The sequence below is a fragment of the Carcharodon carcharias genome, chromosome 6 (genome assembly GCF_017639515.1).
Source record: "Carcharodon carcharias isolate sCarCar2 chromosome 6, sCarCar2.pri, whole genome shotgun sequence".
Classification (NCBI taxonomy): Eukaryota; Metazoa; Chordata; class Chondrichthyes; order Lamniformes; family Lamnidae; genus Carcharodon; species Carcharodon carcharias.
In genome coordinates this window covers 183,296,222-183,315,691 of record NC_054472.1, presented here as the reverse complement: position 1 = coordinate 183,315,691, position 19,470 = coordinate 183,296,222, and the positions used below count along the sequence as shown (strand labels likewise).

Genomic DNA, 19,470 nt, shown 5'->3' with positions numbered 1-19,470 from the left:
TCTCTGTTTTAAATGGGCGATTGCTTATTTTTAAACAATGACCCTAGTTCTAGATTCTCCACAAGAAGAAACACCCTCTCCACATCCACCCTGTCAAGACCCCACAGGATTCTATATGTTTCAATCAAATTGTATCTTACTCTTCTAAACTCCAGCAGATATACGCTTAGCCTATTCAACCTTTTCTCATAAGACAACCTGGCCATTCCAGTTATTAGTCTGGTAAACCTTCTCTGAACTGCTTCCAATGCATTTATGTCCTTCCTTAAATGAGGTGACCAATACTTAACAGAGTACTCCAGATGTGGTCTCACTAGTGCACTGTATAACTGAAGCATAACCTCCCTACTTTTGTATTCAATTCCCCTCATAATAAATGATAACATGCAATTAGCTTTCCCAATTAGTTGCTGTACCTGCATAATAGCGTTTGTGACTCATGCACTAAGACACCCAGATCCCTCTGCATCTCAGAGCTCTGCCATTTCTCATCATTTGGATATTAAGCATCTCTTTTTGTAGCCTCCTTAAATCCTAGTCACAAATTACTTTCCTACCTATCTTTGTGTCACCACCAAGTTTGGCAACTATCCCATCCATCCCTTCATCCAAGTCATTTATATCAACTGTTAACAGTTGAGGTCCCAACACTGGACCCTGTGGCACACAACTCGTTACATCTTGCCAACCTGAAAAATACCAATTTATGCCTACTGTCTGCTTCTCATTAGCCAGCCAATCTTCTATCCATGACAATATATTACCCCATATACCATGAGCTTTTATCTTCCACAATAACTTTTGATATGGCACTTTATCAAATGCCTTCTGGAAATCATAAGCATAGCACATGTTACTTCCTCAAAGAACTCCAATAAGTTAGTTAAGCATGATTTCTCTTTCACAAAACCATGTTGACTCTGCCTGATTACTTTGAGCTTATCCAAGTGCCCTGCTATAGCTTCTTTAGTAACAGCTTCTAACATTTTCCCTATGACAGATGTTAAGGTAACTGGTCTGTAGTTTCCCGCTTTCTGTCTCCCCCACTTTTTGAATAATGGAGTTACATTTGCTTTCTTCCAATCTAATGGGACTTCCCCGAATCTAGGGAGTTTTGGAAAATTAAAACCAATGCATCAATTATCTCACCCACCACTTCTTTTAAGGCCCCAGGATGAAGTCCATTAGGACCCGGGCCCGCAGCTCCAACAATTTACTCAGTACCAATTATTTCTCTAGTGATTGTAATTTTTCTGAGTTTCTCTCTCTCTTCTATTTCCTGATTAATACCTGCTTCTGGGATGTTGCTTATATCCTCTATAGTGAAGGCTGATGCAAAGTACCTGTTCAATTCATCTGCCATTTCCTTGTTTTCCATTATCACTTCTCCAGACTCACTTTCTATAGGACGAACACTCACTTTGTTTCCTCATTTCTTCTTAAAATGCTTATAAAAACTCTTACTATCTGTTTTTATATTTTTTGCTAGCTTTCTCTCGTACTCTAATTTTTCCCTCCTTTTTAATCTTTTAGTTATAGAAACAAAGAAAATAGGAGCAGGAGTAGGTCATTCAGCCCTTTGAGCCTGCTCCGCCATTCAATATGTTCACGGCTGATCCTCTATCTCAGCGCCATAATCCCACGGTCTCCCCATTCCCCTTGAAGCCTTTAGAGAACCTGAACCGTGCTGGGACTGGTGTTCATACAGACATCTACTTTAATTAGCCCTACTGGCACTTCATCAAAGAACTGAATCAGGTTAGTCAGGCTCGATTTACTTTGCTAGCTGGCCCTTGTATTAACCCATGCTTCTCCAAGTGAGATTTAATCTAACCCTTGACAATGGTCTCTAGTATCTTTCCTATCCCAGATGTTAGATTGACTGGCCTGTAGTTACCAGATTTATTGTTTTCCTCTCTTTTGAACAGAGGCATAACAGTTGCAATTCTGAAGAGGTTGAGGGAAGATTTAATAGAAGCGTCCAAGGTTATGAAATGTTTGGATAAGGTGGGATGAGGAAGAACTCTTCCCATTAGATGTTGGTACAAGGGTTAGGGGACACAGATTTAATGTTTTGGGCAAGAGATACGGGGAGGATGTGAGGAAGAATTTTTTTTACAGTGATTGGTGATGACCTGGAACTCGCTGCCCACAAGGGTGGTGGAAGCAGAGATGATGAATGATTTCAAACGGAAATTGGATGGGCACTTGAAGGACATAAACTTACAGGTCTAGGAGGATAGAACGAGGGAATAGGACTGACTGGACTGCTTTACAGAGAGCAGGCATGAATTTGATGGGTGTCCTATGTCTGTGTTGCAATGTCTCAATATGTCAGTGTTCTTTCATAATATTTTTCTTCTCAAAAAATATTTCAAAGCAAAATATTACAATTTGTGGTAACAGAAGCATTTTGGAAATATTTACATTACTGATTTTTTTTTGCTGCACTAGTAAGTGATCAAGTTTTGTGTGCTGAGTCAAACTTTCAGCACATTCGTACGAACAAATTTGAACAAATTCTGAACCTACAGCTTCTGTCTTGAAACAAAAACCTGGGGCGTTTATTTAGATAAAAAACCATTTTATATTTTAAAATTAGTCACGGAACTGGTCGTGGAGGGATCAAAACCATTTCCAAATCATCAGAACTTTCTTTCTCAATAGCTCCAGCTGTGTGAATAATTGAGGGTTACTGCAATTATCTCCAAGCCCCATTCAAATTGTGAAGGAATATGCAAGCTGAGCTGATCCCATTCTTTGTTTAATCTTAAATCATTCTTCTCTCCAGCACATGTGGGGTGGAGCTTGTACTGTGCCTTCTTTCCAGGTGATGTCTATGCCGCGTGGTCTGTGGTGTGCAGTGTGTAATGTGTGCAGAATCCAGTGCAGCAATCCACAAAGGCGTCTTTAGCAGCACCATGAGCTCTGCCACTTATGGGCAAGAGCAGCAGGTCCTTCCAGGTGTGGGAAAACCATCGCCTCCAAGTCACACACCGTCCTGACTTGGACGTACAGTCCTTCACTATCACTGGGTCAAGATCCCGGAATCTCCTAATTAACAGTATTGTTGGAGCACCCTTTCTGCAGGCTGCAGCGGTTCACAAAGGCAGTCGCCACCATCTTCTCAAGGGCAACTGGGGATGGGTGATAATTATTGGCCTTTCCTGGGATTCTGAAGAAGGACACAAGTGCTACTGTTGAATGCTGATGTTAAAATGCTCCCCTGTAAGTAATATTCCTGGGTTTCTGCACAGTAAAAGCATATAAATGCTGTAAAGACTTGGAAACTGCATCTAATCCCATCATGTTAATAATGCTTGAAATAAAAGTGTAAATTTTAATCACCTGCACCTTCCTTCAGGCTCAGTTGATGACAGAAGCCAGTGTCTGTTGAGGAGGCTGGGCTCAGGGAGCTTGTACATGGCTCACTGACTCATGCTGGAAGAGATATTCATTCATACACAGGGCCCCATTCTCTGCAAACAAAAGGAATCTGTTCAAGTCTTGCACCTTTTTTGAATCACCCAGGGGCTTGGGGACTCCATAGTTCCCCACTGCTTTCTCTATAGCAACGCCTCAGCCAATCAAAGTTGGCTTGCCAACCAATCAGCTCAGAATTTATCCCTTTTCTCCTATAGTATAAATTGTTGTGATTGTCTGAAATTTGGAAATCTTGCATTTGCCCTAATGAGTACAAGAATCATAAGGACCCCACAGCATAGAAAGAAACCATTTGGCCTGACGCGTTTGTGTCAGTTTTTGAAAGAGCTACCCAATTAGTCCCACTTCCTTGCTCTTTCCCATTAGCCCTGCTTAAAGAATTTTGTGTATAAAAATCTACACACCTCCGCTCTGGTTCTTTTGCTGATGACCTTAAACCTGTGAACAAATTATATATATTAAGCTCAGCACATAGGGTATGTGCTTCATTAAGAATGTGTAAGTATCTGAAGTATCCATTACTCATATAGATGCCACCATGATAAATACTTCCAATATAAAGATGAAACAAGCGTCCTACAATAATTGCCTTTTATAGATAGAATTTGCTGGCCAATGGGTTCCCATAAATCACTCATAGCACTTCCTGAAGTTTTCTCAATCCACCATTCTTTCTGCAAAATTGCTCTTAAAGCTTTTCCTATTGGGAAACAGGTAGGAATTTGACTGAAGGTGAAGAGTTCTCTGACCTCTTCGCAATCACCCTTGGAGAGGTAGCAGGGAGAATAGACAGTGGTGATGCGGTAGAAGTAATTTATCTGGATTTTCAAAAGGTCTTCGAAAAGGTGCCCTATATTAGGCTCATGAATAAGGGAAAGAGAATGCGCAGTCAAGGGGGAAAAAAATGGCAGAATGGGTTGCTAGCTGGCTTCAAGGCAGAGGGCAGAGAGTGGGAATGAAGGGTAGTTATTCAGAGTGGCAGAAGTTGAGAACTGGTGTTCCATAAGGATCAGTGCTGGGACCCCTGCTGTTCACAGTTTACATGAATGATTTGGAGTTTGGAATCAAAGGGCAGAATTTTCCCCGTGGTGGGTTTCATGGCAGGCAGGGGCAGAGAATCTAGCAGGAGCCGGAAAGCCGCTGGCATAAAAGATTTGCAACGAAAACAAAAATAGCTGGAAAAACTCAGCAGGTCTGACAGCATCCGCGGAGAGGAATACAGTTAATGTTTCGAGTCCATATGACTCATCAGTTCTCCTGCTGGTGAGTTAATGGTGTGTTGAGTATCCCGCTGCCTGGTGGTGTGAACACCATTTGCAATCATTACCATCTCATGAATTCCCATTAAATTAGCTGCCCATCAGAATTATGTGACACCTTCTGACCTTGCCAAATCATGTCAACCTGAATCTCGTTTGAAAAAGAGTGGCGTGAACCAATCGGACCTCATTTCGTTTGTGACTGGTTTGGACTTTGGAATCAAAAAACACCATTTCTAAATTGGGTGATGACACTAAGTAAGGGGGGGGGTAGTCAATATTGAGGAGGACTGCAACACATTACAGGATATTAATAAACTTGCAGAATGGAAAATAATTGGCCAATGAAATTCAGATAAATGTGAGGACGCACACTTTGGCAGGAAGGGTAGGGAAGTCACTTATTACTTTGCAGGTGTAAGTCTAGGTGTGGGGTAGGGGAGAAAAGGGATCTCAGAATGAAAATACATCAGTCACTAAAAGTTCGGCCACATAAAAAAGCAAACCAAGCACTATCGCTTATTTCTAGAGGGATAGAAGTGAAAAGTAGGCAAGTTATATTAAATCTGTAACAAACCTTGGTTGGACCACACTTAGGCCTGGATTTCCGTGAGGTCAGGATGACTCCAGAGTCATTTAAAAATGGCAGGCGGGACCCCCCCATTCCTATTGCCCCCAAATATCATCAGCATGGGATAAGGCTGCGGTTAGCAAGACTTATGTACTCTGCACTCCTGACCCGGCAGCTCCCAGCCCCTCACAAGTTTCATAGAGGCGGGCCATTTTCTCCATGACTCATGGTTCATGGCTCCTCAGAGAAGTCATGAACCATAGACTGAATTCGGGAACCTTTTGAACCATAAGTTCAAAATGTTTTACCCATGCCATCCATGATCCTTCCATGCTCTCTCATTCCAACTCAGTGCCAACTCATGAACTCCACCCACCCCGTGGTGCCTTATAGCCCTCATGCCAACTAATGGACCTTCCATGCTTATTCATCCAGTATGCACAATGTATAGAACCAATGAGCCATACAGTAACCATGGCATGTGTGTAACTGTGCGTTGGTGGTGGGGGGAGTGAATGTTTGTGGATGGGGTGCCAATCAAGTGGGCTGCTTTGCCCTGGATGGTGTCAAGCTTCTTGAATGTTGTGGGACTAACAACATTAAATGCAACTGGGACAAAATCCTGGAAAACCTAGGCAGCCCTTGTAACTGGCCTACTTCGACACTTACCTATCCCCGAGATCAGTGGGCCTGACTCTATCCCACATCTGCCCCCAACGGAGCAAATATGGCAACTTTCAGCGACCCTTCTACCAAGGCGTGTCTGCCAAGTTAGGCAGTTTATTGACTGAGATATCTGCCTCGGTAGGAAAAATCTGGCCCTTTGACTACTGCATAAGGTTCTAGGCACCATATTATAAAAAGGATTTAGAGGCACAGGAGAGGGTGCAGAGGAGATTTACAAGCATGATACCAGAAATAACTGGGTGTACATATCAGGAAAGGATTGACAGGCTGGGTGTCTTTCCTCTCGAAAAAAAAAGGTTGAGCGGTGACCTAATAGAGGCCTTTAAAACTCTGAAAGGTTTTGATAGAATTGATGCAGAGAGAATGTTTCCTCTTGTGGGGAAGAGCATACATAGAGGCCACCCTGATAAGGTAGTTACCAAGAAATCCAATAGGGAATTCAGAAGAAACTTCTTTACCCAGAGAGTGCTGAGAATGTAGAACTTGCTACCTCAGGGAGTGTTTTTTAAAAATTCTTTCATGGGATGTGGGCATCATTGGCAAGGCCAGCATTTGTTGCCCATCTCTAATTGCCCTTGAACTGAATGGCTTGCTTGGCCATTTCAGAGGGCAGTTAAGTGTCAGCCACATTGCTGTGGGTCTGGGAGTCACACATAGGCCAGACCAGGTAAGGATGGCAAATTTCCTTCCCTGAAGGACATTAGTAAACAGCGTTGGTTTTTACAATTGATGGCAGTTTCATAGCCACCATTACTGAGACTAGCTTTCAATTCTAGGTTTATTAATTGAATTTAAATTTCACCGGCTGCAATAGTGGGAATTGAACCTGTGTCCCCATTAGCACGGGCCTCTGGGTTATTAGCCCAGTGACATTACCATGACACCATCATCTCCCTCAAAGCAAATAATATGGATGCGTTGAAGGTTTTGCTGATAGAGTGAGATGAAGAGAGGTGGAAGGAGGTAGCATGGACAAGTTGGGCTGAAAGGCCTGTTTCTGTGCCGTACCTTCTGTGTAAATAAAAAGGAAAAGATTGAGCAATGGTTGGAAGAGGGGAGGATTGTAGAAAAGGTGAAAGGGCAAAGGAGGTAATGGGAACAAAAGGGTGTGGGGGGACATGAAGGCCAAGGGTGGAGCGTGGTTGAAGGGAATGGGTGAGGAATTGCTGATGACCACACTATTCATGCATCTCCGGCACCCCAAGAGCAGTGCACATTTTTCCTCCAGATTCCCTTTGACTCCAGCTTTGCCAGGGCTCCTTAATGCTGCCCTCGGTCCAATACCACCATTGGCGGCTCATCTTCAGTCGTACAAAACCGTGCAAACGCCTCTAACCAAAGACAGGGAGAGATGAGGAAGACAGCAAAGAGAAACAGTGAGAGTTAAGGAGAAGTAACTGAAGAGAAACAGAGACAGAGAAGCAGAAACAAAGGAAAAACAGCAACTCAGATGCATCAGGCCCAAATAAGGAAGTGACTATGTCCTATCCCATCACAAAAGATCAACCAGTTTTTTTATGAAGCATTGAATTAGAGATTTGTTTTCAACAGGAAACCATTTTATTCATAATGACAGCAGAACTTTAACATTTTGAAAGAATCAAATATTAAGTAACTTCTTGAACGTAGCTAAAATAAATATTCTATCCTGTGGTTTAAAATAATAAATGACTGAACTTTGTAAATATAGTACTTAACGTTGTGGGTTCAAGTCCCACTCTAGGGACTTATCCATGTAATCTAGGCTGACAGTCTAGTGCAGTACTGGGGAGGCCTATCCGCCCTCTCAGGTGGATGTAAAAGATCTCATGGTATTATATCGAAAAAGAGCCAGGAGGGCTCCCCTGTGCCCTGGCCTTTATTTACCCCCCCATTCAACACCACTAAAACCTACCCAGTCACATATCACATTCCTGTTGGTGGATTCTTGCTGTGCACAAATTGGCTGTCACTTGTCCTACGTTACAACAGTGTTGCACTTCAAAAGCACTTCATTGGTTGGAAAGCAACTCATAGGGTCATTATGGCACAGAAGGAGGCCATTCGACCCATCGAGTCCATGCCAGCTCCCTGTTGCGCAATCCAGTCAGCCCCATTCCCCTGCTGTACCCCTGCAAGTTTATTTCTTTCACAGCCTGCCCAATTTCCTTTTGAAATCGTTCATAACTTCTGCTTCCACCACCCTTGTAGGCGGCAAGTTCCAGATCATAACCAATCGCTGTACAAAACGTTCTTCCTCACATAGTCCCACATCTCTTGCCCAAAACCTTAAATCTATGCCCCCCAATCCTTTATTATCAGCTTTAGTATGTTCTGAGGTCATGAAGGACATGATATGAGTTTATGTTCTTGTTTCTTAAAATAATCTACACCTTTACCCTAGAATGGATGACATTTTTTCTGATTGATTTTCCTCTGCACTTCTATTGAATGGAACAGCTAAGTTGACCTTCTCCTTAAGGGCATTTTACACAACAGATAAAATAAATAAAAGAAAGAATTTCTGTCTTGTTTCTTTGTCTAAACCTTGGAATAAGCTTGTGTCCATTTGTCAAGAGTTGTGTGCAAAAATATAGTCGAATCTTTTCGGCCCAAAATAAGTTGGCTGATATCAAAAAAGGTCGTTAAGAGTGTCCTTTCGGTACATACTTTTAAAAGCTGGCAACAATAAAGGAGAGTGTTATTTTCCAATGTAAACAGTTGTGTTGTCTGGTTGAACCACAATTGGCTCAACGATGCAGAGACATAATATTGTCAAACGAAGGATCCTAGCCCCAGCTAGAAAAAACTAAGGATATCTAATTTGATGAAGTGTTAAGGTTCAGTTAATGCTTGGCTTGGAATATTAAGTCCAATTTGTACTTTAATGGTTATTTTGCGTCTTCACTCGGAGAGTCAGCAGTTTGTTCTCCATCATGTACAGTCCCATAAGAATTGATGTTGCTCAGCTCAGGCTGGATTTTCTCTGTGCTCCTTTGTTCTGCCGAGAAATGGAAAACTGTGGTTAAGTACAATTTTTTTCAATGCTTCTTCAAGCTGGAGTTAACGACAAGCCCATCATATCCATGGATAATGTCGTGACTCTTCATAGAAACAGAAAGTTTACGGCACAGAAAGAGGCCACTTGACCCATCGTGTCTGCGCCACCCTTTCCAGCATTTGGTCCATATCTTTAGAGGAGACTGAACTCCAGGTGCAGTCACCTTTTAAATGAATCACAGAATCACTGAATTTTAATGGCACAGAAGGAGGCCATTTGGTCCATTGTATCTGCACTGGCTCTCCAAATGAGCATTATGACCTAGCGTCATTACCCTGTCTTTTCTCCGTACCCCTGCACATTGTTTCTATTTAAATAATCATCTAATGGCCTCTTGAATGCCTCGATTGAACCTGTCTCCACCACACTTATGGGTAGCGCATTCCAGACCTGAACCACTCATTGTGTGAAAAAGTTTTTTCTCACATTTTCTTCTTTTGCAAATCACTTTAAACTTGTGCCTTCTTGTTCCTGATCCTTCTATAAGCGGGAACAGCTTCTTCCTATCTACTCTGTCCAGCCCCCTCATGATTTTGAACATCTCTATCAAATCTCCTCCCAGCCCTCTTCTCTCCAAGGAGAACAGTCCCAATCTCTCCAATCTATCCTCATCAACAGCATTACCCTCATCGACCTTTCCTGTTCCCTCTTCAAAAAACTCCAGCCGGTTAGTTAAACAAAATTTCCCCTTTAGAAATCCATGCTGGGTCTTCCTTATCAACCCATATTTTTCCATGTGACTGGTAACTCTATCCCAAATAATTGTTTCTAGAATCTTGCCCACCACTGAAGTTAAGCTGACTGGTCTGTAATTGCTGGACTTATCCTTATAACCTTTTTTGAACAAGGGCGTAATGTTTGCAATTCTCCAGTCCTCTGGCACCAGCCCTGAGTCTAGGGAAGACTGAAAGATTATGGCCAGTGCCCCTGCAATTTCTACTCTCACTTCCTTCAGTATACTTGGATGCATCTCATCTGGTCCTGATGCCTTGTCAACTTTAAGTACCGACGGTCTATTCAACACTTCCTCCTTATCAATTTTGAACCTTTCTAGTGACAGAGTTTCCTTGACTGTCACCATGGCCTGCGTAGCATCTATCTCCTTGGTAAAGACAGGTGTAAAGTATTCATTTAATACCTCAGCCATGGCCACTTCATTCCATGTGTAAATTCCCTTTTAAGTCCCTAATTGGCCCTACTCCCTCTTTTACTATTTATATGTGTCGATAGAAGACTTTGGGATCCCCCTTTATGTTGGCTGCCAGTCTTTTCTCATAATCCCTCTTCGCTTCTCTAATATGCTTTTTCACATTTCCTCAAACCTTATGTATTCCTTTTGGTTCTCAATTGTATTTTCTACCAGACACCTGTCATAACTGCACTTTTTATTCTTTATCTTAACTTCAATCTCCTTTTTCATCCAGGGAACTATGGATTTGTTTGTCCTAACTTTCCCTTTCGATGGAGTATACCTTGACTGTGCCTGAATCAATTCTTTTTTTTAAAGTAACCCATTGTTCAGCTACAGTTTTTCCTGCCAACCTTTAGTTCCGGTCTATCCAGCCCAGCTCTGTTCTTGCCCCTTGGAACTCAGCTTGTGTCCAGTTAATCATTCTTACTCTGGATTGCCTATCGTCCTTTTCTATCATCATCCTAAAACATACAATACAATGATCACTGTCTCCTAAATGTTCCCCCACTGACACTTGGTGGTCCACATTTCCAAGAACCAGGTCCAACAGTGCATCTTTTCTTGTTGGATTAGACACATGAGGGTTTCTACCTCTACTACCCTTTCTGACAGAGCGTTCCAGGCCCCCACAACCCTCTCAGTGAAAAACTTTCTCCTCATCTCCCCTCTAATCTTTCTAACAATCACTTTAAATCTATTCCCCCTAGTCACTGACCTGTCTTATTTCCTCCTCTATTTATGATGGGGTCAAGGTTGCTGTATTGATTCCTACCATGTGGAATCTTGAGAAATGTTAGTTTTTCTTTATTCATTCATGGGATGTGGGCGTCACTGGCTAGGCCAACAGTTATTGCCCATCCCAATTGCCCTTGTTCAGAGGGCATTTTTAAGAGCCAACCACATTGCTGTGGGTCTGGAGTCACATGTAGGCCAGACCAGGTAAGGATGGCAGATTTCCTTCCCTAAAGGACATTAGTGAACCAAATGGGTTTTTACAACAATCAACAATGGTTTCATGGTCACCATTAGACTTTTAATTCCAGATTTTTACTGAATTCAAATTCCACTGCTTTAAGACTGCTTTTGCACTTCTTCTGTCAGGCTTGGAATTAACAGCCTACGCCAAGTTATAACCAATTGTGTTTTGTGCTCTCTGCCATCTGCATTGTAGTTCATGTGCAGGGCACCTTTACAGATTTCTACTTCTTCAGTTCCGAAGAAGAGTCATATTGGACTCAAAACGTTAACTCTTGCTTCTCTCTCCACCGATGGTGCCAGACCTGCTGAGCTTTTCCAGCCCTTTTTGTTTTTCTTTTAGAAACACAAAGACATGTTCATCAGAAATGAAGGAATTACTTTGCGCGATGACCTACAAGTGTTATTTGAACATTTATTGGTGTTGGTTCTCCTGACAAGGAATATGTGCTGTCAGGGAACATTGGGGGAGAATGGGACTGTTTCCAGTGAAAATACTCCAAGGAAAACATTCTAATGGACCAAGTGGTTGATTAAGAATGACAATATCTCTACAAACCTATTTGAAAAATTAGTTGGATGAAATTTTGAAAGATTTAGGAAGTTAAATGAAGAGGCTTAGAAGAAAAATTGAGCTCCAGTAGCTGAAGGGTTGAAACCCGTTCCCCAGAGACCAGTGGAAGTTGGGTCAGTGAATTTATTCAAGGCAGAGTTAGACCGATTTTTGATAGACAAAGGTTATGGGGCAGACAGGAAAGTGGAATTGAGACCACGTCCAGATCAGCCGTGATCTTATTGAATGGCGGGCTTAATTAACGAAGGGCTGAATGGCCTACCTACTCCTGCTCCTAAATCTTATCTTCCTAGCTGGAGTGGAATTATGTGATGTTAGAGGTGAATTAGACAGTCTTTATGTTGGAAAGGATAAGAGATTGGAAATTCAACTTTAAAAAGGTTTTATGTTGAAATTATGTGATGTATGTTAGTTATTATGATTGTTGTATAGTTATAATATGATCAGGTATCACTGCAAGTCTCTCTGATCGGTTTGTCTTGCAGTTGGCTCCCAGGTTAGTTACCCTGTTTTGCCCTCCTCATGTCCAAGTTTGTACGCCTTGAGGGGTTTGACACCTGACACATTTGCTTTTTGGGAATCTCAATTTCCAGGCTGTTTTGAAGATTGTGAAGGGCACAGTAGGACATGACAGTTCACGAAATAATGTACGAACATACGAATTAGGAACAGGAGTAGGCCATTCAGCCCTTCGAGCCTGCTTCGCCATTCAATAGGTTCATGCTCCAGGTGACAGATGGCTCCAAAAGCAAAGAAGATGGCAGCCCCCAAATTTAATGGCTCCTTTCTGAGGCACCTACTGGGTGCACACAATTATGTCCTCTACCCTCGCTCTGGCACACAGGAGTCACCAATCCGGCCTGGGAGGTGGTGGCAGAGGCATTCAGCACCACCGGAGCACAGAGGAGGTCAGCCATTCGGTGCAGGAGAGCATGAATGATCTCATCCGTTCCGCTAGGGTAAGTCAACCACTTCATTACTCTCAACTCACACACTCACAAACCCATCACACATCCACAGGGATCTCACACCTCAAGGGACAACACTAACTCTCACACACACCCTCACATCTCCATCAGGCTCATACCCTCTGAAGCTCACATCCTCATCCTGTCCATGTCTCCGCTCACCACAGAAACATTCCCCTCAGTGCCATGTGTCCTGCTCACACTCTCTCCATCTGTTTTCATGCAGGAGAAGCTGGCTCACATCAGCAGGGAGAGGTTCCAGACCGGGGGGGTGGAGTGGCCCACATTAGGCCCCTCACTCACTTTGAGGAGTGTGTCATCGCGCTGACTGGTGAGGGTGTGGACAGTGCCTGAGGCAACAATGAAGTCAGCAGTGAACACCCACATGAGGATCCTGCACCACATCATCACGCTCTCAAAGCAACTGTGAGTGTCTCTCTCTCTCCTGCTTTTGACTCTGCTGCCATGCACTCATTATCTCTACTTTGGTTCACAGGGAGCTCTGCCAAGTGACCGACACCCTCAGCCAGTCAGTCCCTCAGCTCCATCCACATCCTCACCTCCAGCCAAGAGGACTCCTCCTCCATTGAAGAGCTGGAAATAAGCAGCCTGGAAGACCTATTACAGCACTTACCCACACCCTGCACCAGCACAGAGACACACACCTCGGTGGGATCTAGATCTAGAGCAGGCTTGGGTTCACAATCTGGTGGTCACCGCACGGACACGTGTCCACAGCAGGAGGCAGGTTCAGCTGAGCACCCCGAAAGAGGACAGCTGGGGAAGGGGTATCTGTGAGGTCCAAGTCAGGTGATGAGCCTCTGGATTCAGCCTTCTGACCCATCCTGGAGAGTCAGCAGAAGGTGGGGGAACATCACGCAGAGCTGGTGGAAGCCTTCAACAGAGTGGCATTTGAGTTAGAGGAGTGCGTCCGCCTGCTCTCTCATAAAGTGGTGCCCACATGCACGTATGGAGGTCTCCATGGGAAAGATAGTGGACACCATGGAGACACCTGGTCCAGTAGAATGTGGAGATGTGTGCAGAGCTGCACTCCATCGCGGGAGGCATGATTAAATCCCGGCAGTGGCAACGCAAGAGGGAAACGGGGCAACTCAACGTCCCTCCTGGTGCTCCTTCATCCATCTCACTCAATGCTGCCTGCTGAGGTTCTCTTTCAGTTGTCCACCTGAGCTGACCTGCATCTCCGCCCACCCACTGATCAGACTCCCAGAAGCACCTGTTCCCGTCCAACCCGAGGCTCTGCTCACTTTCGATTTCGACACAGATAGTCAGATTTCTTGCTCAATTCCCTTGTCCTTTTCCCTCTCCCAGTCACCCATGTCCTTTCCCCCATCACTGTTGACCCCTCTGGCATCACCTTCCACCTCCTCATTGTCACCTACCAACCCAAACCCTTTACTTTCCAGGATGTCCAGGGGAATGTGCACATTCCCTACCTCCCTGAGAATCCCACCCCCATCCATGTTGACCTTCCTGACCTCCTCCTTCCCGGCCCCCGGGTTCATGTCTGCCTCCGAATCCCCAGCAACCACTCTCGCCATCCCTTCGACCGCTATCAATGCGCCCTCACCCTTCCAGCTCCCTCTCATACTGACCATTCCCTCCTACCACGTCCACCCTCAGTTTGCTCCCCAGGAGGCAGTCATCAACTCCACAGACTCTTGCACTACATCCTCCATCTCTTACTCCCTCCTCCACCCTTACTCCCTCCTCCCCGCAGGCACCTTCCTACCCTGGACTCATTCCCCCTCCAATCCCCATCCTCCCCACTCATACCTTCCTCCCCCTGGACTCCTTCCCCTCCCCAAACTTCTTCCCCCTTTCAAAGTCCTTCTCATCTCCAAACACCTTCCTCTCCCCGGACACCTTTCCCCCTCCAAGCTTCCTCCTTCCCCAGACTCCTTCTCCCCTCTGAACTCCTTCCCCCTTCCAAATTCCTTCCCTTACACATTCCTCCTCCCTTTCAGCTACTTCTCCACTTACTGCATTAACCCTGCTACACCCTCCTCCCCTTGTACACCCTCCAGCCCCTCCCCTCTGACACTTTTGTTCCCCCTTTCCAGCTTGACACCTTCATCTCCCCCTCCCAACTTCACCCCCACAACATCTTCATTACCCCACCCCACCAACCTCAAACCCAACACCTTTGTTCCCCCACCCAACCCCACTCGCCCGACGCCTTTGTTCCCCCACCCCTCTCATCCTCACCCTGTCTCCTGAGTAGACCTTCCTCTCCAGCTCACAGCTGGACCCTCCCCTCCACTCGCGCCGATCATTCATAGCCACCCATGGCCAAAACAACGAAGTTCCGAAGCAGACCTGAGATATCAACGAGACCTCTCACCTTCCGTGAGCTGCTACGTGGTGGAGCCATGTCCACGAGAATCCACCCAGCATGTGATGCACGTGTTGCCCCAGGCTCCGGTAGCTGTGGTGCTCCAGCACCTTCTGCTCCTTGGGTGTCCTCAACCTGAGCAAAGCGCTAACGGTAAGTCCCAACTTCCGCACGTTACACTTGTTCAGATGTGATCTGGGACAGCGTAACAGTAAATCTGCATAGGGGATGATTCAGGTTGGGCCTTATTTGCATCACATTAGTGGGATCTAAAGAGGTTCACGCAGGCCTCCAGTGTGATTGGCGTTCTGCCTTCGCAGACACCATCAGAAGATCTCACTGTGCTTTCGTGCCGGTGTGAAACCAATTTTTGGCTTTCTCGCCATATTGTTCAACTATCTCACTAGCTACTTCTTTTAAGACCCTAGGATGAAATCCATCAGGACTGGCCCAATGCTCCAACAATCTGCTCAGTACCCTTCCTTGGTGATTATGCTTTTCCTGAGTTCCTCCCTCCCTTCCATTTCCTGATTTACAGCTATTTCTTGGATGTTCTTTGTATTCTCTATATTGTAGACTGATACAAAATACCTATTCAAATCATCTGCCATCTCTTTATTGTCCATTATTAATTCCCCAGACTCACTTCCTATAGGACCAACGCTCACTTTGTTAATGATGCTCTTACTTAAATAGTGATAGAAACTCTTACTATCTGTTTTTATATTTCTAGCTATCTTTCTCGCGTACTGCAATTTTTCCTTCCTTATTAATCTTTTTGTCATTCTCTGCAGTTTGTTCTATTCTGTCCTGTCTTCTGATCTGCCAGCCATCCTTGCGCAAGTTTAAGTTCTTTCTCTAAGTTTGATACCATTTTAACTTTTTTAGTTAATCACAGATGGTGGGTCCTCCCCTTGGAATTTTTCTTACTTGTTGGAATGTATCTATTCTGCGTATTCTGAAAAATCCCCTTAAATGTCTGCCATTGCATCTCTAAAGATCTATTTCTTAACATAATTTGCCAGTCCACTTTAGATAGTTCTGCTTTCATGCTCTCATAATTGCTCTTATTTAAGCTTAAAATACTAGTCTTGGACCCACTCTTCTCTCCCTCAAACTGAATGTACAATTCAATCATATTATGATTGCTGCCACCTAGCGGCATGTTCACTATGAGGTCATCAATCAATAATATCTTGTTGCACATTAGGAGCATCATAGAGGTAGTCTCAAATCTATTTTAGGCATCTAATTCTTACTTTAGTATGTTAAGGTTTGTTCAATTTGTGTTCAAGTGCAGATGTGAGCCTCAATGTTCCATTTCTTCTATTCACCAGTGGTCCTTCTCAATCGTCTTAGAAGCCATAGTAGTCCCTAATCTCCCAAAGTCCTGACCTTGTTTCTAACAGATTGCATGAAGACTGCACTGCCAAAAGATGAATAAATCATAAACTCCCTTCATGCTGGTCATGATCATGCAGAGAACTGTCCTTGTAATCAAGTTTTCCCATTATTCATTCATGGGATGTGAGCATTGATGACAAGGTCAACATTTATTGCCGATCCCTAATTGCCCTTGAGAAGGTGGTGGTAAGCCGAAGTCAGTGCAGACACAATGGGCCGAGCGGCCTCCTTCTGCATGGTAATAATTATGTAATTCGGTGAAGTCCATGTGGTGTAGGTGCACCCACAGCGCTGTTAGGAAGGGAGTTCCAGGATTTTGACCCAACGACAGTGAAGGAGCGACGATATCAAGTCAGGATGGTGTGTGGCTTGGAGGAGAACTTGCAGGTTAGCGCATTCCTATGTTTCTGCTGACCCTGTCCTCCTAGGTGGTAGAGCTTGTAGATTTGGAAGGTGCTGTTGAAGGAGCCTTGGTGAGGGGCTACAGTGATTCCTGTAGATGGTACACACTGCAGACATGATGCGCTGATGGTGCGCAGTGAGTAGATGTACAAGGCGACCATTAAGGGGCTAAAATTCCTTTCAGTTCCCATAGTAAACTGATAACAAGGATCTGTATGAGAACCTGACAGCTACCTAAAGCTCCATGTACTCATAGAAACCCACCAAACATGGGCAAGGAAACTTCCTGCTGATTACCACATACCCCACCTCACCCCCCACCCCTCAGCTGATGTATCAGTATCAGTGTCGCTCCATGTTGAACACCATTTGCAGGAAGCACTGAGGGTGGCAAGAGCATAGAATGTACTCTGGGTGGGGGACTTCAATGTCCATCATTAAGAGTGTCTCAGTATTGCCACTACTGACCGAGCTGGCTGAGTCCTAAATGAAATAGCTGCTAGACTGGGTCTGCGGCAGATGGTGAGAGAACCAACAAGAGGGAAAAACATACTTGACCTCATCCTCACCAACCTGCCTGCCGCAGGTGCATCTGTCCATGACAGTATCAGTAGGAGTGACCACTGCAGGGTCATTGTGGGGACAAAGTCCTGTCTTCACGTTGAGGATACCCTCCATCGTGTCATGTGGCACTACCACCACGCTAAATGGGATAGCTCTTGAACAGATCTAACAACTCAAAACTGGGCATTCATGAGGCACTGTGGGCCATCAGCAGCAGCAGAATTTTACTCGAACACAATCTGTAACCTCATGACCCGGCTTATCTCCCACTCTATCATTACCACCAAGCCAAGGGATCAACCCTGGTTCAATGAAGAATGCAGGAGGGTATGCCCGGAGCAGCATCAGGCATATCTAAAAATGAGGTGTCAACCTGGTGAAGCTATAACACAGGACTACTTGCATGCCAAACAGCATAAGCAGCAAGTGATAGACAGAGCTAAGCGATCCCACAACCAATGGATCAGATCTAAGCTCTGCAGTCCTGCCATATCCAGTCATGAATGGTGGTGGGACAATTAAACAACTCACTGGAGGAGGCTCCATAAATATCCCCATCCTCAATGATGGGGGGAGCCCAATGCATAGGCGCAGAAGATAAGGCTGGAGCATTTGCTACAATCTTCAGCCAGAAGTGCTGAGTGGATGATCCAACTTGGCCTCCTCCAGGAGGACCCCAGTATCTCAGATGCCAGTCTTCAGCCAATTCGACTCATTCCATATGATATCAAGAAACAGCTGAAGGCAATGTACCTGAAGGCAGGATAGTGCAAATGCTATGGGCCCTGACAATATTTGAAGACTTGTGCTCCAGAACATTCCACGCCCTTAGCCAAACTGTTCCAATACAGCTACAACATTGGCATTTACCCTTTTTTTCATTCATTCACAGGACGTGGGTTTCACTGACCAGGCCAGCATTTATTGACCACCCCTAATTGCCCTTGAGAAGGTGGAGGTGGGCTGCCTTCTTGAACCGCTGCAGTCCATATGGTGTAGGTTCCGAGCATCTAAGAGTCAACCACATTGCTGTGGATTTGGTGTCACATGTAGGCCAGGCCAGGTAAGGTTGGCAGATTTCCTTCCCTAAAGGACATTAGTGAACCAGATGGGTTTTTACGAAAGTTGGCAATGGTTTCATGGTCATTATTAGATTTTCCATTCCAGTTTTTTATTGAATTCAAATTTCACCATCTGCCACGGTGGGATTTGAACCCAGGTCCCCAGGGCATTACCCTGGGTCTCTGGATTCCTAGTCCAGTGATAATACCAACATGCCACTGCCTACCCCGGCAATGGGGAAAATTGCCCAGGCATGTCCTCTGTATAAAATACAGGGCAAATCCAACCCAGGCAATTACTGCTCTCGGTCATCAATAAAGCGATGGAAAGGGCCATCAACAGTGTTATCAAGTGGCACTTGCTGATCAATAACCTGCTCACTAATGCTCAGTTTGGGTTCCACCAGTGTCATTCAGCTTCTACCTCATTACAGCCTTGGTTCAAACACGGACAAAAGAGCTGAACTCCAGAGGTGAGGTGAGAGTGACTGCCCTTGACATCAAGGCCGCATTTGACTGAGTGTGACATCAAGGAGCCCTAGCAAAACTGGAGCCAATAGGATTCAGGGGGAGAAGATGGTTGTGATTGTTGGAGGCCAATCATTTCAGTTTCAGGACATCACTGCAGGAGTTCCTCAGGGTAGTGTCCTCTGCCCAAACATCTTCACTGCTTCATCAATGATCTTCCTTCCATCATAAGGTTAGAGTGGGGATGTTCGTTGATGATTCCACAATGTTCAGCACCATACGTGACTCCTCAGATACTGAAGCAATCCAGGTCCAAATACAGCAAAACCTGGCCAATATCCAGGTTGGAGCTGTTAAGTAGCAAGTAACATTCACACTACACAAGTGCCAGGCAATGACCATATCCAACAAGAGAAAATCTAACCTTGATATTCAATGGCATTACTATCTCCGAATCCCCCACTATCAACATCCTGGGGGTTACCACTGACCAGAAACTGAACTG

The 19,470-nt window shown here is 44.7% G+C and overlaps 1 protein-coding gene across 4 annotated transcripts in view; it reads right to left on the bottom strand.

Moving 5' to 3' along the window:
- Positions 1 to 7,502: 7,502 nt before the first annotated feature.
- The window catches only part of LOC121278688 (NIPA-like protein 2), a 99,849-nt gene continuing 87,881 nt past the window's right edge, over positions 7,503 to 19,470 (bottom strand). For all 4 annotated transcript variants that reach the window (XM_041189033.1, XM_041189032.1, XM_041189031.1 and 1 more), the window contains one exon: positions 7,503 to 8,941. In XM_041189033.1, the coding sequence (XP_041044967.1) occupies positions 8,832 to 8,941 (110 nt within the window). In that variant the 3' untranslated portion in view covers positions 7,503 to 8,831. The remainder of the gene's footprint in view (positions 8,942 to 19,470) is intronic.